Source organism: Echinops telfairi, unplaced genomic scaffold (assembly GCF_000313985.2).
Source record: "Echinops telfairi isolate 266 unplaced genomic scaffold, ASM31398v2 ScPeMD7_5;HRSCAF=22, whole genome shotgun sequence".
In the NCBI taxonomy this organism is placed as follows: domain Eukaryota; kingdom Metazoa; phylum Chordata; class Mammalia; order Afrosoricida; family Tenrecidae; genus Echinops; species Echinops telfairi.
The window spans coordinates 26,052,762-26,075,694 of record NW_022103901.1 but is presented as its reverse complement, the minus strand read 5'-3'; the positions used below and the strand labels follow the sequence as shown (position 1 = coordinate 26,075,694).

General features: G+C 42.5%; 1 protein-coding gene across 1 annotated transcript in view; it reads right to left on the bottom strand.

Moving 5' to 3' along the window:
- Nucleotides 1–22,933, bottom strand: part of SMG1 (SMG1 nonsense mediated mRNA decay associated PI3K related kinase) — an 84,545-nt gene that overhangs the window by 21,974 nt on the left and 39,638 nt on the right. Inside the window, exons 27-48 of the mRNA XM_004705751.4 lie at nt 22,442–22,589; nt 21,940–22,099; nt 21,115–21,235; nt 17,878–18,126; nt 16,773–17,057; nt 13,724–13,868; nt 13,470–13,608; nt 12,024–12,254; nt 11,744–11,921; nt 11,057–11,218; nt 10,136–10,353; nt 8,499–8,653; nt 8,088–8,310; nt 5,840–6,086; nt 5,303–5,532; nt 3,957–4,205; nt 3,524–3,662; nt 3,320–3,429; nt 3,014–3,232; nt 2,089–2,279; nt 932–1,104; nt 523–802 (exon numbers count right to left, since the gene is read on the bottom strand). Coding sequence (XP_004705808.1) covers nt 523–802; nt 932–1,104; nt 2,089–2,279; nt 3,014–3,232; nt 3,320–3,429; nt 3,524–3,662; nt 3,957–4,205; nt 5,303–5,532; nt 5,840–6,086; nt 8,088–8,310; nt 8,499–8,653; nt 10,136–10,353; nt 11,057–11,218; nt 11,744–11,921; nt 12,024–12,254; nt 13,470–13,608; nt 13,724–13,868; nt 16,773–17,057; nt 17,878–18,126; nt 21,115–21,235; nt 21,940–22,099; nt 22,442–22,589 — 4,252 coding nt within the window. The remainder of the gene's footprint in view (nt 1–522; nt 803–931; nt 1,105–2,088; nt 2,280–3,013; nt 3,233–3,319; nt 3,430–3,523; nt 3,663–3,956; nt 4,206–5,302; nt 5,533–5,839; nt 6,087–8,087; nt 8,311–8,498; nt 8,654–10,135; nt 10,354–11,056; nt 11,219–11,743; nt 11,922–12,023; nt 12,255–13,469; nt 13,609–13,723; nt 13,869–16,772; nt 17,058–17,877; nt 18,127–21,114; nt 21,236–21,939; nt 22,100–22,441; nt 22,590–22,933) is intronic.

Below are 22,933 nucleotides of genomic sequence, written 5' to 3'. Positions count from 1 at the left end.
AAAAAGGCCATTGAAAAAGATAGCAGCAAGTCTTTGAAGATACAACTCCTCAGCTCTTGGTCTCTTCCAGTCTGGAATAAGGAGGAGGACCATGGGAACCACAACTTCCATTAGTCTGGGACCAGACAAGCTTGATGGTACCGCTCTGACCAGCAACTCATCTAGTCCTGGATAGAACAAGAGTAAAATGGAGAGGAGAGCAAAATTCCAAGTGATTTTTAATAGAGCCGAGACTGGTGGAATCCATGAGATGGTGGCAACCCCCGCTACCTGCCCTACCCCGCCCCCCGCTTTCTGGGATTCACCTCTCAAACAACAGGCACAGTGTTACTGTCTACTTTGTAATAATGTACCGCACAAAACAATTTACCACAGGAGACCAAACGGGCAGTATTTGCCCCCAAACAAAGCTCAGAAGCAGGAAAGGGCACGGAAGGGTGAGTGGGGTTGAGACAAAATCACAACACCAACTCAGCTTGCAGCCCCAGTGAGAAAGGAAACAATCCGGTGCCACTGACTCACTTGCGATAAAGTTCCTGGCAGCGCTCCACAGTGGTGTTACAGATGAGCTCTTCCATCCAGGTCTTCCACTGCTCAATGCGATGCTTCTGAAATATAGCCTTGGGATACTGCAGGGCCACAGTGGCGTAGTGATGCAGCTGCTCCAGGCAGCCCCGGAGCACCGAGCGCCTCTGCTGCAGGAGAGCACCAACCTCCCCTTCCAGCTGCTCACACTGGCTGATCAAGTGAGCCTGCCCCGCATTCTGCAGAAAAGCTGTCGCTGGCACATAGCTTGGGGGACCTTTGGGTAAAAGACAGTATTAATCACAGTGAGACCATTTCACACCAGCAACGGAGCACCAACCTGACCACCACCCACAGATGCAAAACTCACAAGCTCACATGAGTATCTACACAAGCCAAACCATACCAAGGTCCATCTGTGTGCTTATTTCCTGGAGCAAACTGGCAAGCTGTGTGGCTTCTAAATTATTGAAAGCAGCTTGATAGTGTGTTATCCACTGGTCAAATTCATTCAGCTTCACCTGGATTGCTTCCTGAACAGCTCTCTGCTGAGTCTGTAGTTGAGTGTGTTCAGAATATCTAATAAACAGAAAAGTGAAACCAGGAAGTTGGTGACTATGCATTCTTACAGAGACTTCCATGACCCAGGCTTCGCTGAGATGGGGCCACCTGGAAAGGTCCCATTTCATTTTAGAAGTTCTGCTCAAATGTCCTAGACTCTCTGGCTTTTCCTGAGCCCACAGTTCCCTCAATTATGCTTATAGTGTTTTAAACAGAATTCTACCTCACCTAGCAGGCTCTGAGTTCCTTAAAGGTAAAAGCCTGGCTGGCGACTTCTGGATCTTTAGAGTCTCAAAACCAGGAGCTGTGGTGGCAAAGTAAAAGGCCATCCATCACCTGCTTTTACAAGCAAAGATATCCAGACGTGAACTAATGGACTCCAGTCCACACAACCATAAAGGACAGGCTTGATCCGTGACATCCGTGAATAGTTCCCACATTCACTCTGGCCAAGATGAGATCACTGACTTACAGGTTATTAGACTCCGGGGCCGAGAGGTTGGCTATACATTTAAGTACCGCAAGGTCAACAATTTAAGTACACAAGGTGCTCCTCAGGAGAAAGATGAGACTTTTTACTTCCATAAAGATTTATAGCCTCAGAAACCCACGGGGGTAGTTCTACAATGCCCTGTAGAGTTGCAATGAATTGGAATCAATGACTCAATGACATAAGTTTTTTGGAGCTTTTTTTTTGGGGGGGGGGGGCAGTCTCAAACCCCACACAATGTTTGGCACTTGCATATTCAGCTGTTCTTTACTGAGTATCTCGGTGCAAAGTCCATTCACTTACATTACCGTGTTTCATCTAAGACTTACAAAACTGGGCAGAAAGATAAAACTCAAGTGGATGATTTATCAATACTTTAACATTGTGTTCCTTGGGAGAGGTTTTAATCACTTATCCAAGTTGCAACAATTCTTATGCAGGTTAGCAGCATCTATGGCCTCACTAATGGTATGATTAAACTCTTCTTACAAAAACCTGAAACTGTTTAATACCTGTGTTGTAGAGTGTGAGAAGGATGGTCCGCTTCTTCAGCTCCTTCTAAAAACTCTATTTCCTCCAGCAGTTTGCCCTGCAGTTTTTCCACATCTGTCAGTTGCTCTTGCAAGCTTAGGTATTCATCTAAGCTGCTGTCCAGCTTGGGCAGCACAACCAGCATCTCATCCCTGTTCTTAAACCAGTTCACCTACAAGAAGGTGTTATTATTAGGAAGGCTCATAGGGTCAGCAGTGAGGTGTGAAGATGCTTGTTAAAGGCATTCCATACATATTATTTTATTGAACCTTCAACAAACCGTGTGTGTGTGTGTGTGTGTGTGTGTGTGTGTGTGTGTGAATAGCATCATTCCATTTTACAAAGATATCCAAAAGTTAACTAATGTACTCAAGTTCACATAATTGTAGAGGGACAAGCTTAATTCCACGACAGTCATCACAGGCTACCAGGATAGAGAGGCCATTCACTTAAAGAACACCGATAACGTCAAGGCAACCACACATCAACACATTTAAGAAGTTACTTTTTTCAAATCCTTAGCACACCTTCCAGGAGTGTGTGTGCGTGCACACGTGGTTGTACAGGAGCGTGCTATACTGAAAAGACCACACACAGAATCCACGTGCTTCACTGCCCTTTCAATTTTATGCCTTACAACCCGGGGAAAGGTGTCAGTCTCGAGGGCCACTCCACTTTTTCATGCCCGGGTTACTTGAATAGGCGCTCTGGTCGCGCTGTGGGCTTAGTATTGGGCAGCAGACCTAAAGATAAGCAGTTCAAGCCCATCAACTGCAACTGAGAAAGACAAGGCGATGTGCTCCCATAAAGATGCAGGCTCAGCATCCCTACGGAACCTAACGGGTGGCTCTGAGTTGGAATCAACTTGAGAGCAATGGGTTTTACTTGAATGCTCCCTGGCTTCACCTTAATTTCAGCTACTCTGGAAGAGAAGAGGCTGCGGGTGATCTCTCGTTCCATCTCCCTCTTGCTCTGCTTGCTCTCGGCCTGCTGGCCACCTCCACCATAGACAGCACCAGCGAACCCGGCCTCGCCTCCAGCGGTCCAATCCACCAGGGGGTCGTACACAAACGCCTCTAGCAGCGTCAGCAGAGTCTCTCTGCCACGCCGCATAATGTGCAGAACCTGTTTTAAGAAGAATTGAAAACTAGTTTTGCCTTTAACTTTCCTCATTAGGAGGAGTTTTTAAGAAGTGTAGAGCGAACAGCATACCTGCTCACAGGACAGCCTAAAGACACCTTCTACTCCGGTCACACCCAGTGCTGTCTCAATGTTTTGTGTCATTCGAAAAGGCACTTTCTCAGGAACTCTAAGGCTTTTACCTTGAAAAGATTAACCATTATTTTATTATTATTCTGCACTTCGATTGAAAATATTTGACCTGCACATAAATGCAAAAATCCACTTAGATCTTACCTTTCTCAAAGCACACATTGTAATCTATGTGTACGACTTCTCCAGTTGTCATGTCTATGAGAACATTATCCAGATGTCTGTCCCCAAGGCCAATGATATATCCAACCATAGACATGACCGCGGTAGACCGTGCGTAAGACTGAAAAAGGAAGGGGTCCAGCTAAACATCTTGGCAAAGTTCCTTCTACCATGGATTTAAGGCTCTGAAGTGGCCAAACCCCATGCTCCTTTAGTTCAAAACAGGAAACAGAAAAGCTGCCCCAGGGCTTCTGCTCGTGACCCAGCAGGCTCTACACCAAACGGCCACACACATCATCCATCACACAATGTTGTGCTCTGGACTCAGTCTACCTAACTATCCTGCTTTCAGATATAGAAGGACAGGCAGCAGGCTAAAACAGTAATAGGATGGAGTCCAAAGCACAGTGTTTACCTGGGTAACTCTCCACCATTCGTCAGGCGTTGTACAAGAGGACCAAAGCTCTTTAGCAAGGAGATTTGGGGGGGTGGCCTCCATGAGCTCCTCTAGCACTGCCTTCATCACGTGAAGAGGCCAATCCCGACGGGACACATCCAGACTGAGGCCAACGGCTTTCAAAGCTGGACCAATTTTACTATAATACAGCTCACTCGGACGGGGTACAAGTCCAGGGTTCTGAGGAGTTTGGTAAGAATCTTGGGCCTTTAAAAGATATTTTAAAAGAAGGTAAAATTTATTTAAATAAGGGAAGATATTACTTCTCATTAAAAGAATTTTTAAAACCAACCCAGCTAAGTTTCAGCCATCAAGTAGCCAACTCTTGTGACTCACTTTTCTTATAATTTCTTTTAGTTAAGTGTTATTATTTGATCAGAAAAAAACTGGTCTACTATAAGAATTTGAGGTTTGAGTAAAAATTCAACCCCAAAGTTATGCAACATTTTGTATTTTGTGTGTGGATAGACAACATAAAATTTAAGTATACAATTCAATCCCTAAGTCTACTTTGAAAACGTGACCCTTTATACACCTATTAGAAGGATTACCTTAGGCCATGTGTGAATGCAGAGGCTAAGACAAAACAAAACTTACCTATATATGCTTAACACCGTTCCTAGCATATATTAAATCTCTCAGGTGGTTGACAAAACAAATTCTAGATTAAATTGCAATAACAGAGACCAGATATCCGTAGGTCACACCACCAGCATTAGAGAACATTCTGTTCTATTCAGTGATAGGGTATCAGCACTAGAGAGCAGCACGAGTCTAGATCACAGCCTGCATTTTGCATGTGCGTACTGTGCTATGAAATCTAAATTCAAGCTTTCGTATGTCCAGATTTTATTTAAAGGACCCTGGAAAACCCAATAAAATATGAAACACCAATTACTGTTTAATTAAACATTGGCCCTGCTGTATTCATCTAGAGTAAGTTTAGCATGATGCTATTATTTCTGTCTCTTGAAATATTTCTAACAAAACGTGACTCAAAAATCCTTTCCAAGATATGCCAAGACCTTTATTTCTCTAACCGCTAAATACGTATTTAAAAGTAGAAAGCCAACAAAGTAAATGTTCAGAAAATTATGATGGCCACATATATATATATATATATATGCTATGAAATGTTCTAAGGGGTGTAAGAGCTCCCAATAAAATGATTTAAAAATGAATGAATGAATGAATGAATGAATAAAAATAGGAAGCCAAGAAATAGCTTACATTAGAGAGAATGGACTAGAGCATGTTCTAAAAACATTCAAATAAATGCATACACACACTCAAATTTAACAAACCTTTTGTGCCTGCAGGGCAGCTTCCCGTTGTTGCCATCGTTTGTACAGGCCAAATAAGGGAGTGGCTCCATCCACCCACTGGATTAACCCCGATCGTGTTCCTAGCGGTGTTACAGAATAATGTCGAGCATGGAAACGAGGAGTTTCCTGACGATTGATTGTAGCAAACATGGTATTCACAATGGATAGAAACTGCATTATTCTCTCATCCAGATGTAAATCCTCCAGTCCTATGAAAAGAAAACCAAAGTAGCTAGAGTAGGTGACCACGACAGGTGGGGCAGGATAGGCTGGGGTGGGACGACTTTCGTGTGTCCTGAAAGCAGCAACAACAGAGACCAGTTGTCCGTTGTTACTTCCGTTATTCTGCTTCTACAAGTTCACAGGGAAAAGGAGAGGACAAACGGGAAATTGTTCTACCTATAGCCTCCAACTATTCAAAATCAGGCTACCCCCGCTTCTCCTACGTGCACACACAACAACATCAGTAGAGAGACTAATGGTTTTTGGAAGGTCACGGAATGCTTTAGAGCCTACCTTTGAAAAGATAAGGATAGCTTTTCCCATCTGAGCCTAAAAAGAGCAGTTTCTTTGGCTTGGTTTTGGTTGGTAAGATGGTGATGGTTCCACCCACACTATGGATTGTGACAGTGTCCCTGGCCGAGACTTCTCCAGGAAGAGCAATTTCAGTGCTAGTCATGGCAGCCAACCACGGACTGATTTCTTCAAGGCGCAAGATGTAACTTGCACGTTTTTGCGCTCTCTGTTGCAAACTCAGCATGATCTGTGTTTTAGGATGGGAAAAGCAGGTTACATTATCGCTAGAACACTTATTTTGTTCCATATTCAACCTGGCAGAGAAGCAAACTGGAGAACCAAACACATACCTATTGTTCTAGCTCCGACATTTTCATGCCACACATTTGGGTTTTCACGGAAATGGGGAAGCAGAATTGTGCTGCTACACTCTAGGGGCTTTTCTGTTTAAGATCACTTCTCCTTCTCTGTCCAAATAAGCAATGAAACCACAGCGGGAGGGAGAGCATCACTGCTGTGATCACCCCACTGTTAAGCTACGTCCAAACAATGTCCCAATAAATTCTATCCTTGGAATAGGGCAAAAGCTATAGCCAGGTGTCCACCTGCTATGTAGACAAAAACCCTTAGGGAAGGCCTTGAAAAACCATTAACTTCAAGTTACAAGAAAAAAAATGAGATTCAATCTACTCTTAGCTCTAAGTGGATTTAGATTTTTTTTAGATGAAAGTTAAAACAATCTGCTCTTGAGTCAATAAATTCTGGACTCTGATTTCATGTGAAAATTTTTCAAGCAATCTGCACCAAGTTTTGTTCCTAAAATGAACATTTGGTAACATCTGAAATATCCAATGACAGGATATTGGACAGACTGGAGTACTTCTAGCTTCAATAAAATGTGTGAGAATCCTTAATAATATAATAATGTTCTTCCCAAAACTGTGTAGATAGTAGGAAAACACATACATCTCATTTATAGGCAGTTAAAAAGTAGCAGAAATTAACACTGTCATTTAGAATACATCTATGAATTGATACCTTCTTTTAAAAAGTAGATAATGACCAATTCACAACAGTGAGTGAGGAAAAAGTCTGATTAGGGAAGGGCACAGGTCTTCTAAAAAGTTGGAATACAGCTGTTCTTTATAAATTTAAATCTTGTTTAAAATGTACATAACCGTAACATCTTTTCTTTATGATGATATACCCACCCAGCCCCAAGGCTTTAAAAGTACTCGTCATCAAGGGAGGATGGGGACGGGGAAAAATGAGCTGATACCAAGGGTTCCAGCAGAAAGAAAATGTTTTGAAAATGATGGCAATATATGCGCAAATGTGCTTGACACAATGGATGGATGTATGGATTGTGATAAGAGCTATAAGAGCCCCCAATAAAATGATTTTTTTTAAAAAGTATTCCTCCTCTGGGTGTCTTAGTTCATTTGCTGAGAGGAAGGAACAGCAGCAAGAAACTGAGATTAGACTACGAAGAAATTAACACTGGGACTAGACCACACACAGCCCACTTCCATCCTCCCTCCTGTGCTTCTAGCTAGTTACTGAGCTGAGGATTACGCACACGGGAGTGTTAAAGTGTGCTGTGTACTTAGGTTCTACATGTGTCTCCTGGTAGTCTGCTCACGACTAGGTTCATTAAGGAACCCAGCTTGAGCAACCTAAGACACAAATGACAGAGTAATGAATAGTGCTATTACTATTAACAGGCAAAACCAATCAACTAACAAGCCAACCAAGCAAGGGGAATATAGAATTATAGGTACCAAAACATAAAAGATACAGTTTTCCAAATACTTAAATACACTAATCACCTGCAGCCTATGTAAACATTTGTAAAAATTGACCTTTATTACATGTATTTTGTTTGCGGGAAATACTAAATACTGTCCCTTCCCCAAAAGAAAAACTGTACTAACATAAGACTACATTTCTTAATCTTTTAAAGGAATAGCGTAAACACTCATCCTTGATCTGCTGGATTAACTGATCAATTTCTGCAGACAGTCTCCCACCACGCAGGAAAATATAGGTGTTTGTTTGCCACTCACTTGCTCCCCCGTGTCCCTCCACCTCAAAACGAAGAACACACCTTGCCCTGTATTCCTTGTAGCCAACTGGTCAGGAGTGCCTTTTACAACCTATTCCTACCACGTGTCTAACCCACTTAATTAAATCCTGTATCTCACAGGCAACTTTCTCTGTTGCCAGCTCTCGTGAGATGGTTCCGTACCTCTTTAAATGGAATCCAGCTACTTCCTGGTTTTGCCGGGTTGGACGGCGTCTTCAGCTTCTCCAGGGCATTTTCAATGGCATCACCGTAGTTGTCCTGAAACCATTTTTCATGCGGCGTTTCTGCAGGGGCTGCTGTGATACTCCGTACGTGCTCCAGAGCAAACACAATGGGCTTCATCAAAGCTGTGTGCTTCTCCCGCATGATTGCGATTTTCTCTTCTCTGACCGGGAAGACACTTTCAGTCAGAAGCTTAGCACACATTAAAGACTTTTGTATTTAAGTGCCCAGTATAAACACAAGTCAACAGTACCAAAGAGTCAGGTTAAATCAGGCAGCATGTTTGCAGAGTAACTGAGTAACAGAGCAGGCAAGGTGCCATTCTCTGGTTAAAGGTGGGGGAGAACGTACTTGCGTAAGGTGTTGTTGTTCTGCACCCTCTTCACCTCATCCTCGAGCTGCTGAATTCGTCTCAGGACGTACATGTGTTGCTGCAGGAGGACTCCCAACCAGAGCTCATCCCAGAGAACGGTGACCCGGCGCAGCTCAGCCACCAGCATCTGCACCTGCACACAGGGCACAGCCCATGGGCTCAGCTACAGCTCTCCCTGGCTGGAGGCACAAGCTAACTAAGTGTGCACACTTGTGGTCAGAATGGGAATACAAAAGCGTGAAACTGAAGTTTCTAACAATTCAGGTTTGCAAAGTCAATACCAATTATTATAAAGTTTAGTTCCTCAAATGCTTTTTTCCCTTTAAATTTTATTTATTTTGTTATTGTCAAGACTATGTAGATAAAACATGTACCAATTCCAGTTTCTACATCTACTATCCAGGGATACTGACAGCATTCTTCCAGTTGTGCAATCATTCTCACCCTCCTTCTCTGAGCTGTTCTCCCCTCCTCAACGTGGACGCACTGTCCAGTAAGCTCCCCATCTAATCTTTGGACGAGTTGTGAATTTGATCCCAGAGGCAGTTCTTAGAATAGTGATTCTCAACCCGTGGGTTGCGACCCCTTTGGGGGCCAAACGACCCTTTCACAGGGCTGCCTATGATCATCAGAAAACAAAACTGTAACAAAATTACAGGTATGAAGTAGCAACAAAAGTAATTTTATGGGTGGGGGGTCAGCACCACATGAGGAACTGTACTAAAGGGTGGCGGCATTAGGAAGGTTGAGACCCACTGTCTTTGAAGAACATAAGGGTCAAGGCAGACCTTTTTACTAGCTAAGCTCAACTATTATTTGGTTTTAAGACTTCAGAGGATAATTTTAGTTAAAGGTTATCCCAGGAAAATAGTTTCATGGGTTCATTAAGCCTCCATGGCTCCAGAAAACCAATTTGAAATTCAGTTCTGTATTTCCCCCTTTTTACTGGAATTCTTTTATGGAGTCAGTAATGGTAGCTGAGCCGCATCCAGGTCTTGAGGCCTTATGGCCAAGGAGGCAGTTAGCCACACATTCTATAGTCTCTTCCTATTCCTTTCTTAAATTATTTCATTGGGAGCTCTTAGAACATTTCATACAACGATCGTATCAAGCATATTTGTACATATGTTACCTTCATTATTTTCTAAACATTTACTTTCTATTTGAGCCTTTGGTATCTATCAGCTCCTCTTTCCCCCCTCTTTCACCCCTCCCACCCTCGTGACCCCTTGATTGATGATAAATTATTATATTTCATATCTTACATCGACTGCTATGTCCCTTCCCCCAATTTCTGTTGCTCTTCCATCTCTTCCTATTCCCGACTCTCCTTCCCCTTTATTCTAGGTGGACAGAAACCAATTACTGTACCTGCAGGATGTTTTGATCCAAGGTACTTTGGAATCTTAGGAGGTAAAACAGCAGCACTGCACACACTTTCTTGCCAGCTAACTGAAACCTGCCACAAAACCGTGACCCTAACCCTGCAAACCCAGGACGCACATCCCATGAGGTGCTTATTGGTGCATACCCAGCCTCAGCAATTTCTCTTTTCTGAGGGAGAATTACACTAAAATGTTTAAAAAGATAGAAGGGTTCTGTTTGCTCGTTTTACCTGCAACACCATGGTAGGGTTTGCAGAGGAGAGCTTATCTACAATCTTGCTGTAGCAATCCTGCATCATGGCTTGGTCCTCGTTCAGCCCACTTTTAGACTCATCCTTACTGCTATCTTGAGAGGCGGGAGGACTGCCCCCTTCACATTCGGAAACTAGCAGTTCTTCTCCTTGGATATTGCCGAGTAAAGTGGGGATGGCAGATGAGAACTTATTTCCTGCAAGGAAAGGGCAGAATAAAGTACACGCGGAGTGTCTTCCTGTGCAGATGATGAGTTAGGGAAACAAACTAGGCACTCAAGCCTTCACTGAAGACCATCTCTGTCAGCATAGATAATGTATGCGTATACAAGGGGACTTCAGGACGTTCTTGGAAAAAGGAATTAAAAGATACTGGAATTTTCTTATCGACTCTTTGAAGTCCCTTGGTACTCTAATGTGCGCTCTGTACATCAAACTGATAAAAAATTGTGAATATTTTGTCTTTTAACAAGGAGAGTTATCTTATGTAAGTTGATGGAAGATGAATGTGGAGAAGATGATGTGTGTATAACAAATACGTTCTACTAGCGCGAGTCCAAAAAGCTAGACCCATACATACAGGGAGGCCTTCAAAATAGCTTGTGTAAGAAATTCCTATATAATTCCATTTTCCCACCAACCTTCTGAAGACTCTTGTACAGGGGGTTCCAAAAGTACTCTATTATTTACTAAAACCTTAGTAGGCTATTGTAAGAACTAAAGATAACGTAAGGCACACACGTTAAGTCCCAAACACATTAGCAGCTACCCCTTCAATAAAGGGCAATAATTATGAATGGAAATATTACAACTGACATAAAGCACACAAAAATTTTACCCAGCAAAAACCACTTTTGAGATAATTTGTAATTCACAGATCAGTATGTTCATATCCCGTACCTGAAGCCTGGGATTCACTGCTAAGAGATATGGTGCCCACGATAGCGGGATACAGTATGAGATGCGGAGAATCCTGGGCCACTCGGCAGAGGAGGTTGCAAATACTCTGGCGTACATACACTTCCGGGTGGTTTAAGCGTGAGAAAAGCTGTGGAATAATCCCTTCGGGATGAGAGGAAAGAAAGAGGCTTGGAATGCTACAAGCTCATCAACAGTGGACACAAAGGGAACAACTGCGGGGCAGTATCAGCTTACAATCTCGGGTCCTTACGTCTTTCACTGTAACAACAAAGAGCCACACACCAAAGTTCTTGATTTACAAACGTGGCTGAGGTTCACAGCTGGAGCACATAAAATACACTCTAGAGAACTGTGTTTTCTGGTAAGGATTGTTGTTGTAAAAGAAAGCAAACATAATTTTTACAAAGGATATTCAAACTGTTTTTATTATTTTCAGTACTCTTTCCCAAAATTCATTTTTAAATGTCAAAAGCGGATGCCTATCTGACTGACCTCTCACGCTTCTGACAAGTGGAAGGGAAGGTCTTACTTGACCTGCAATCTAGGGGATCCATCCGATGAACTAAGGCTGACTACCCTCAAATACCACATAGCTTCTAGAGGGCTGTTACTTTTGGTTGTATACCCTGTGCAGAAACAGCTCCTCCCGAAACACTAGATCCTCACCTCTCCACGGAGCAGTCGGAGTCGTTTCCAAGCCGCGCTCCAGATACTGCCTCAGCTCGCCAGCATGCTTAACGAGCAAGCGCAGCAACCGCAACGTTGCCATCACAATCGCGTCGTCAGTGCTCTGTTCTGCTCTGCTGCTTAAGTGTAGCCTCGGGTCATCTTCGTCTAAAGGAATCTTTGATATGAAATAAGAAAGCACTACTCAGAACATTGGCTGTGGTTGACTAGGAAAGAACCCGCCCCCAACATTGTAAGTCTAGAACAACGTGCTACCGACCTGACCCGCGTTGAGTTTGAGGAAAGTGAAATAGGCGCTACAAGACAGCTTGTACAGACTGAAGATCCGGTCCCCAACTTCCCTCCACACTTTAATCACGCCCTCGGTGGCACTCTCCTCCAGGTCGGAGAGCCATGGGCAGCTGGATAGTAGCTGGCGCCAGATAACATCAACCATATCATCTTCCTCGTTGTCTTCACTTTCTGTTATCTGAAGAGTTATGTCTTCATCCTGAAGACAATGTGGACATTAAACATTTTTAACAGAAAATGAAAGGTACCATCGGTTTCATTACAAGAAGGCATTCTCAATTACGAGACGCCAAGTCATCTCACATTTAATGTTATATGTTATTTTGATGCCTACACGCTTTTCTTTATATTAATAACTTCATTAATGAAGGCAATGGAGAATGTCAGCAATTTGTTTTTTTCTGTATTTTAAAGGCCTTAACCTTGTAATGTTGTGCCAGTAGGAAATGAACTATCTGGTAAAGTCTGAAGCTGAGTGCACAAAATGACAGCGTATCTCACTTTCTCTGTCAGTACTGGGCACCTGCGGCGGACAGTGCATATGCCGTGGTGTATGGAATAAATATATTTACCCCAACAAGTAGATTAGAATTAAATCCTCAGTAGTTACAGTACTCAAAACTGTATACATAACTTTGAGGGGTAAGTCCTACAGATGACCTATCCCTTGGGTAGCCCACCTCATTTTGTATCAGACCCAACTAGTATATATAAACAGGAACCCTGGTGGCATCAGTGGGTTACAAGTTAGGATGCTAACCACCAAGGTCAGCGATTGAATCCACCAGCACAGGAGAAAGACGTGGCTTTCCGTGCCTACACACAATTACATTCTCAGAAACCACAGGGGCAGTTCTTCCTGTCTTGTGAGTAGAAATCAACCTGACTGGCAGTGAGTTTGGTTCAGTAAGTATAAGCACACATATGTGCCATGTAAGCCCTGCCCAACATGTCTCAGACTTGTGTCACTCAAAACCAAACTCAATGCCCTCAAGTCAATTCTGACTCATAGCAACCCTGCAGCACAGGGCAGGACAGCCCCTGTGGGCTGCTGAGACTGTAATTCTTTGCGGGAGGACAGGGTTCCATCTTTTTCCTATGACTGGGGCACTAGCATCTGACCATTCAACGTTCCCAAAGGGATTCTAACTTCTAGCAAAACTGGGATTAAGAACCTAACTTCTGATCACAAGACCGTAGGGAAATGAACTAATTTCTCAAGGAATTGGAGTTATGTGTTGTTGTTTTTAAAGAACATTATACACGACAAATTTTCACCTTAAAATTTTTCCCCACCTACAACTACCTAAATTCAATTCATCATTTAAGTAAGACTGAGATTTCCTCAAAAATCACATTAGACCTCTTGACTCTGACACCATTTTTCTCCAACACTCAATCGTATTTTCCTTGCCTGAATCCCTGCTGGTCGACATACAGCCTGTCCAAGGATACCGTATATTCTCTCTTTTTCTTCCTCAGTTACAGTGTCTGGAAGCAGTTTCTGAACTTCTGATTTTTCTCTAGGCAGCAGACGGACACCTTCTCCCTGACTGTAAAAACAAATGTATCATCAATACTTGGACTACAAAAACCTTACCCTATCACCAGACATTTTCTCTATTTTGTAGTGTGTTTCAAATAAATTACACATTTCCACATACATACCTGGCATTGTCAACCACTTTTCTGCCCCACCTATAAGCCCAACTAGCCAAGGCAGCCCAGGATTTGGCTACTTCAGGTGCCTGAATTGAAGACAGGTGATATAACTGTCCCAAAATGAAGTCTGGTTCCCCCACGCCAATGTGCACTGTCACGAGGGAGAAAAACAAAGGAAAGCTCTCAGCGGGGTTGGAGACCTCAATCTCTGCCACCAGAGATTAACACTGCAGACTTTCACTATCTGAAACAATATATTCCATGACATTACAGCACACAATTTTGTTAAGGTATAAACGTGAGTTATACTTCCTAAGAGTTGAAATTAATCACTAACCTTTTAAACTAAAGTTAGATCACCAAACACACATTTATCTATTTTTAAAAATAAATCATTTTATTGGGGGCACTTTTACAGCTCTCACAATAATCCATACATCAATTGTATCAAGCACATTTGTACATGTTGCTATCATCATTTTCAAAACATTTTCTTTCTACTTGAGCCCTTGGTATCAGCTTTTTTCCCTCCCTCCTCCACCCTCTTGACCCCTTAATAAATTATTATGTTCATATCTTACAAGGTCCTCCGCTGTCTCCCTTCACCCACGTTTCTGTTGTTCATCCACCGGGGTGTGTGTGTGTGTGTGTGTGTGTGTGTGTTTTTCTATGTCGATCACTGTGATCAGTTCCCTATTTCTCCCCTTTCGCCCCCCACCTGCTCCCTACCACCATGGTATCTGTCCTGGATTGTGTCAAGAGCTCCTACCTGCACCAGTGTACACGTTCCAATCTCCACGGATGTGTAGGGTAGAACTGGGGTCAAGATAGTGGGTGGGTTTTAGAGAAGAGGAAGCACTAAAGAACTAGAGGAAGGTTGTATGTTTCTTTGGTGCTAGACTACACCCTGGCTAGCTCATCCCTTCCTTGTGACCCTTCTGTGAAGGGCTGTCCAATTGTTTACGGATGGGCTTTGGGTCTCCACTTCGACCCCCCTCATTCACATCGACATGATTGTTTGTTTTGGGTCTTCTAATGCCTGGTACCTAATGCTGCTGACACCTCGTGATCACGCAGACTGGCGTGCTTTTTGCATGTGTGCTTTGTTGCTTACCGGCTAGATGGCCGCTTGTTTAACTTCAAGCCTTTAAGACCCCAGATGCTATATCTTCTAATAGCTGGGCACCATCAGTTGTCTTCACCATAGAATGCCAGATTATTAGAACAATGTGTTTTTATGTTGAGGGAGGACTTGAACAGAGGCCCAATGTCCATCTGCTATCTTGATACTTAGCATATAAATATATGTACATAAACCTACACCCCTATCATTATATATTAATATATTTACATATATACATGGCTATATTTATATCTCTACAAATGTCTTTTGCCTCCTAGCTCGTTCCTCTACTTCCTTTTACCTTCCTCCTGTCTCATGAGAGTGGGACCTTCATTCAGCACACATTTTTCAAGAAACTGACCTTTATGAACAGTTCAGGTGTGAGATGCGTTGTGGGATTATCTTACATTCTGAATCTGACAGGCTATTGTCCCATGCTAAAACTAATATTAGATTATTTTAGCAAAAAAACCAGATAGGCAGTAGGTGTGCAATCTCATTCAGTCAGAGAAACTCATTAAATTCATTCACAGTTTAGAGATAAGTTGACCAAAGAAATTATTTATAATGATCTCAAGACATATCCTTAAAAAAAATATCCGAAAGCTGAGGCTGCCAGCTTCCATGTATTTAATCTCACAGATTCTACACAGGCTTGTAATGAGCTGGACTTGACTTGATGGCAGTGGCTTTTTAAAAATAGTGCACGTTAAAATTATTTTCAAGATGTAGGTACTTAAAATCCTAGGATTCACAAGGAATGTATTTTTCATGCTGTAGCAAAAAAGATTAATTATATCCCAATCTTCAAAAACAGGGCATGATATGCACTGGAGACATTCCTGAGACATTCCACATTCCTCTCTTTAGTCTCACCTGGAAATCCACCACCAAGCCCGGGGACTTCGCCCCACCAAAATCGTAAACGTTGTCAGATTTCCGTGTATGACTGCTGTAGCTTGGGTAGCTGTGATCAGAGTCTGAACCACATTTTTACTTTCTGTACAACAAAGTAGTTTTATAAATAAAATCTTAACATTTTGAGTCTACTAAAAACTATTAATTAATTAAAATAAAATGCATTGGGTATAAAATATATAAATTGCATGGGTATATAAGACATCCCAGTAGTAAAGAGATGTTTTACAAATGGAAAGCATTCAAGTACTTTTCCCCCTCACTTGTACCGTGTTTTCTATACTACAGTCAGTATAGAACCATTGATTCTATATAGAGGACCTCTCAGACAAAGAAAAAGAAAAGCAGCTAGCAATCTCAGTGAAAAGTAACCCGCATCGGGGCTACGGATGAAAGAGATTGAAATAGAAACTGCTATGGGCGATGTTCTCGGTGGCTGCATGCCTTTGGTGCAGACCCGTAGGTACCAGCATGAGTGTCAGGACGTGGAACTTGAATCTTTCCGTCGTTGCTGTGCTCCCGGGAGCAGTCCATGACTGTCTGTCTTTGTAACTGCTTCTAGTCTGACCCGAACGTTCACATCCCTGAGGAAAGACCTTACTGCCAGCAAAAACACTCAAGTTCACAGAATCATCAAAGCCTCTTGAACCTGGCCTGGGGGAGGAGCTCCTTGAAGTCCATCGCCCACTCAGACAGATACGGAGAAAGTGTAGTTCAGTGACTTCCCACCAACTGCCATCAAGTGGATTCACAGTCACAGACTCTACTTCAGTTGCCGACGCTGTAAATCTTTACAAGAGTGGCCAGAACCACTGACCTTGCAGTTAGCAGTCCAATACTTACCAGACATGGCCATCAGGCCCTCTAGACTATAAAATATACTAGGTTGTCACAAATAGCCTTTGTAGTCGACGAACATACTACCTACTTTTTAGCCAGCACAGCATACTGCATTCTAAAAGAGAGTACTTTTCAAGTTAAAACGTATATTCAAATTAACAAAAGAAACCTAACCTGTAGATTCACTCTCAATCCGAGGATACTCTTCTTCCATTGTATTAACAGACGGCAGTTCTATTAAAGTGAGTATGTTTTTAGACAAAGTAGAAAGACCTGTGAAGTTCTGTTGTTGTTGAGCTCTGTAAACCTGTTTCAGCTGCCCAGAAATCTCTTTCCATTCGGTCTGGATCCATTTAGCCAGCGTTAGAATTGACTTAGCCACTGCGTACTCAGCTTTGGCAGCCTTGCAGAAAGATATGGCACAGGAACTCAGCATTTCCATGGCGTGCGCTGACTGACCTAGTTAAAACCAAACAACCAGCTCTTAGGGCCCTTGAAGGCAAAGGACTGACATTATATCGTATCATACCGTGTTTCCCCGAAAGTAAGACATCCCCAGAAAATAAGACCCACTTACAGTTTTGCCTCTGGCTAAAATATACGGCATCCCCCCTGAAAATAAGACCTCCCCGATAATAAGGCCCCCCGAAGCTACCATAACTCTGGACCATAGTGGCAGGCGCGCAGCTCACTGTTCGCCGCAGCACAGCCAGAGCAGACAGACAGGAAGTGCACGTAAATGTACCACAGATTATGAGTAAATGTACCATAGATTGTTGTACATAGAAATAATGGTAGTAACAAGAAATTCTTGATACTGTACGATTCAGTTTGTCTGGTTATGTCTGATGACAACTACTACCGTACTGTATACAGGTAATAAAATTTCCCTTTTTTTGTTCAACAATAAATGTGTACTGTATTCTTCTTCATGGAAAAACAAGATATCCCCTGAAAATAAGACCTAGTGCATCTTTGGGAGCAAAAATTAATATGACACTGTCTTATTTTCGGGGAAGCAGGGTAGTAAAATACATGCAAATCCCACAACAATAAAAAACTATCTGGAGACATTTCTTACTCTGATACATTAAAACAAAAATACTGAATCATAAGCATATTAGATTAAAAAAGCACTGAATTATGAGGTCGTTTTAATCACTGCTTATTCAGGATTCTACTGGCAGCCTTTTCTGTTACCGCCTTGCTTCAAGCCAGAGACCCCTGTGTCTATAGTTCTTAACATTGTCATGGAATAGCCATAATTCCTTTTACTAACCTGCTGTATACAGCAATTTGGTTTTTTCAATATCAAGTTCAGGCCCCCATTTTTCATCCACTTGGCCTTGAGTTGAGAGTTTTTTAAAATGCTGGACTAAGTCCTGAGCAGTGGCGGTCTTTCCCAGTTGAACCTCACTGCACTGTGCCAGCAGCCTTGTTGCAAGTGACACATTGCCCCGTTTTCTAGCAAACTTTGCTGCTGTTAGGCCTAATTCCATGAGATGACTTCTAATCGGAACTGTTTGCTCTAGAGAGAAGAAAGCATTTCATTAGTCCCCGAGTTTGTGGTTCCCCCATAATGCATTGAGACATGGTTAAAAAAAAAATTCTTCCCCAAATACCTCACCCTTCCACCACTTCTCTAAGCAGACAACTCATTTTTCTACCTCTTCAAATCTCTAGCAGATATCATGCTTGGCATACAATAAACAATGCATTTGCAGAATGTACACGAGAACACAGGAAAGTAAAATTCATTCACTGGAAGAAAGTAGCTTTTTAGTTTCTGAAGCTTTTTAGTAACACTTAGACCAGAGGTCCTCAAACTACGGCCCGTGGACCGCCGAGGGCATTTATCTGGCCTGCCGAGTGTTTTTGCCACCACGCCTGTCCTGCTTAGCAGTCGACTCGTCCAGTGTGCATAGGAATTTGTTCATAGTTTTTTTGTAAACTATAGTCCTGCCCTCCAACAGTCTGAGGGACAGTGAAGTGGCCCCATTTAAAAAGTTTGAGGACCCCTGACTTAGACCAAAGTATGAGAAGGACTGGAAGCTAGGCCATGTCCCCTTCTGTAAGTGTCCTCCTCTCCTGGTTTTCCTCCCGCCTTTCAAAGAATCCTCCTCTTGCACTATCCCACCCAATAAAAATTAGGGTTTCTCTCAGCTCAGTCTTCAGCTTTCTACTCTTCTCCCCCTGCATAGGTTCCCTGTGTAATAATTATCTGCTCTGTGGCTTCAATTACCTTGTACATGCTGCGGCTCTTGAATTTTTATCAGCAGCCCATACCTGACATCTCGTCCCATGTGCCCACCATTCACCTCCATTCAGACATTTCCAGGGCACTTCCACTTGTGTCAGGTTGAACTCACTTTCCATCATCCTCCACAAGGTTTACACCTCTCCCTTTCTTGGTGAAAGGGGCATGGTCAACCTGGCTGCCAGCAGTCATGCTAGATGGTGTTTTCAACCCTCATATCCTTTGTTTTTTCTGTCCCCATAGCCACTAGTTACTACTAGCACAGACTTCAGTCGATGTGAGTTAGTATGGATTTGATGGCAGTGGGTTTTTGGTTTAACGGAAAACTGCACTTAATCTAAAACTCCTCCAATCTGTAACTAATCTGCACAAGGTAAATCTAAATAGTTAGCTCCCTTGTCTGTGGCATGCCAGCGTCCCTCTGACAAAGCTCAAACACTTTTACTTGGTTTGTAAAGCACTGACAGGTAGCATTCCATTCCATCCCAATCTCAATCTCCCTGAGCTCTATTTCTGCCGACTCTCCTTCAGGGGAACTAACTAACCGAAGAATTCTTCACTGTGTTCCCTAGCCTTCACACCTGACACTTTTTCCAAGTAAATTCTTCTCATCTTCACCTCCCTCTGTCTATGCTTAACTATTACTTTTTCCTCAACTACTTTCTAGAACCTCAGACTTGAACCAATAGCTTTGGACGGATGTTCTTTCAGTACCATACATCTGTACTTCCATTCCGTTCCATTCATCACATTGTTTAATGTCGTTTTCTCTGCTGGGCTCTAAAATACCCTTGAGTTTTAGGAATGTAGAAAAGGTTTGCCTCGTTCATCATCGAACAATTATCTGGCACAAAGTATGTATTTGATAAACATTTGTTGTATAAAAAGACAAAAATGGAGGTGTTTGTTGGACTGTTGGATTACTGATGGGTTCTTCTTTATTCTAAAACTTTTTTGATATAGGAAAGGATTGGAAAGGAAATGATACTCAAAGCCCTATGATATCCCATGTTTGGGACTTGCTGATTTGCTTGCCTGCAGGCTGATGTGGCCTCGCGCCAGCCCTTGAGGACCAGAACTCTCTGGCTCACATGGTTTCGGAGGCAGACCACCTTCTGCCTGGCGTCTTCCCTGTGGAGAGGTTGGTGGATCCCAACTGCTGATCTGGAGTTCACATCAAATGCTGTAACCACTGTACACGGCTTCCCTTCAGCTCACTGCCATCGAGTTATTCCAACTCTGAGCAACCCTACAGGACAGGGCAGAATTGCCCCTGTGGGTCTGAGACCCTAACTTTTCACGGGAGTTGAAAGTCCCATCTTTCTCCCTTGGAGTGACTGGTGGTTTCAAACTGCCAACATGAGGTTAGTAGCCCAACTCACAACCGTGATGTCAGCAGGGCTCTTCTAAGGCTTTCTTCTAAGGCCCCTCAGTTTATAAATGTTGGGCTGAGGCTCCAAAATCAAGTTTGTTTAGCAATAAAAGGATAGTTGAGTCACAGTTACGAGTACTTATCCTTTAGTAACATCCACATATCAGCACTCAGCGTATACGTAATTTAATAATCAGATTTATGGAGCAACCCCAGCTACTGTTTTGGACTACAATTCTAGTGCTTTCTGGAAACTTTTCAATTTTAGAGCAATAAAATAAATTGCTTACATCCCTTTAACATGGCAGGCTAATGTAAATGCTATTTTATAAATATCAACTCTTCAGGCTACTCATTTGGGGAGTTAAAACTTAGCATTCATAGTACACTGTTACTGGAGAAAGACCTGGTATCTAGCTTTATATGTTCATTATAGCTTTATATGTTAAGAGGGTAAATCAAATCCACCCAAGGGAGAAAAAGTATGTTGTACTACACCCATACAATGGACTTGTACTCTGAAATAATAAAGACCAGATTACTGATAACATGAAAAATGGAGGAATATGAAAAACACCATGCTGAGCCAGAAAAGGCAGACCCAAGAGAACACATTATGATTCCATTCATATGAAACTTTAACAAAGACAAATCTAATCTACAGTGACCAAGAGCAAACCAGTGACTGCCTGGAATGGGATGGAGGAGAGGACACTGGAAAGAGAAAGAGAGAGAACTTTCTGGAGTACAAGAAATGTTCATTATCTCGATTGTACTGCTAGTTACACAAGCATTCGACTTTGTCGCAACTCATCAAGTGGCCCATTTAAAATGTGTAAATCATCTCCTCAGCAGAGCTAACTGGGGGAAAAGCCAATGCTAGTTACCTTTTATTTTCTCCAACAACTGACTCTGGTACATGGTGTACCTCAGTGCCTGCATCCACGGCCTCACATCATGTTGTTTGCATGACCTCAGCGCATCACTGAAGAGTGGAATAAGACAGTCCTGCAAGCGCAAAACAAAAAGGACCCACTATAAAATAGGCTCCTTGGGGGGGTTATCAGGTGAGCAAAGGCAGGGCACATGCTAATGAGCCTGAGACACAGCAACCCAACCAGACACCTGTGTGCCCGCTCTTGGCTCATGTGTCTCACACTATGCCCGCTTCTGCCAGTTTCTAAACACAGTGTAGCTAATTTTGCCCCCAATTCTTTCAGAGCATTAAATCCAATTTCTCAAAATATTATTAATAAAGCATAAGTTTACTTTATAACAGGAGTTAAATTACAGAAAAAGCAGATGTATAAACTACTGCTTTGTAGTCAGGTGCTCACATTCCAATTCCTTTGGGGAGTTCCGTCCTTGGTTTAACCGTAGGGGAGGTGGGAGCCTTCATCTTGGTGCACATAAAATCCAATCTGCCTCCGGAGCATATTTTACATAATCCCCCCACCCCAAATTGCTTTCTTTAATCTCTTAGAAAGAACCATGGTTAAAAGTAGTACTAGTCATTATTCATTCTTTCAAAGAGGTGTAAGATACCTTTCTGAAGGCAAGAATCAATTAATTGCCACTTTTCAGGTCATAGACCCCAAATAAAAAATTGTCTGAAAACGGCATTTGGATATATTAGTCCACTTGTCTTATGATAACTGCTATTTAAAAAACAAAAAGCTATTCCACACTTCTTTTACGTTGCAGATACACACCTCTGTGGAAAGTCTGTTAGACACGGTGTTTTCCAGAGCAGACGAGCAGTACAGCTGTAAGGTGCTCAAAACGGGCAAAGACTGTGAAACCGTTAAAGTAGAAAGTCTCAGTGGTCCAATAGCTATGCGGGATGTTTGCTTCAAGTACTTTACCACATTTCTGAAACCAAACGTTTACTGTCAATTAGGGAATGAGAGTGTTCATTGTGTAAACGCTGCGGAGATGAAGCACTAAGATGCTATCATAGCGATGGTCAGAAGACGAGGCTGGAGACAGCAACAGCAGCAGCAGCCTGCTCCATAGTAAAAGGACAGAAGCCAAGCACTTGCTTTCGAGAATTTCTGTGTTTTGCCCCCAGTTAATGTGGGCAAGTGGCACTCACGTATCGGATGACATCCACCATTCAAACGAAGCTCTAAAGACTACCGTGCAGCAATCCCAGTATACCCTCACCACCCAGCTGACACATACCAGGCCTTCACCACCACAGAAGAAACTCACTCAGTTATAGACTGCCACTTCTGATCTTGTTCGATATGGTTTAGAGCAGTTGCCAAACAAACAGAACTTCTCAACAACTGAACTTCAATGGATTTCTGAAGTTCCCTCGGATCAGGACTCAGCAAGTTAGGAAGCAGTTTTTTCATATCTAGAAGTTACATAAATTTCATCAAATCAATCTGCTTTCATGTATAAGATTAATAAGCATTTGGAAAATATGTAAAATAATCTCAATTTAAAATACTTGAAGTGACTATCAATTTTCATATTTAAGTTTAGGGAGCCGAGCCCTACAAAAGCATGGCTGACAGGTGGATACAAAGCATACACTCACACCACGTAAATATCCTACACTCACACCATGTAAACATCCTACACCCATACCACCTAAACATCCTACACTTATACCACAAACATCCTACACCCATACCACCTAAACATCCTACACTTATACCACAAACATCCTACACTCATACCACCTAAACATCCTAC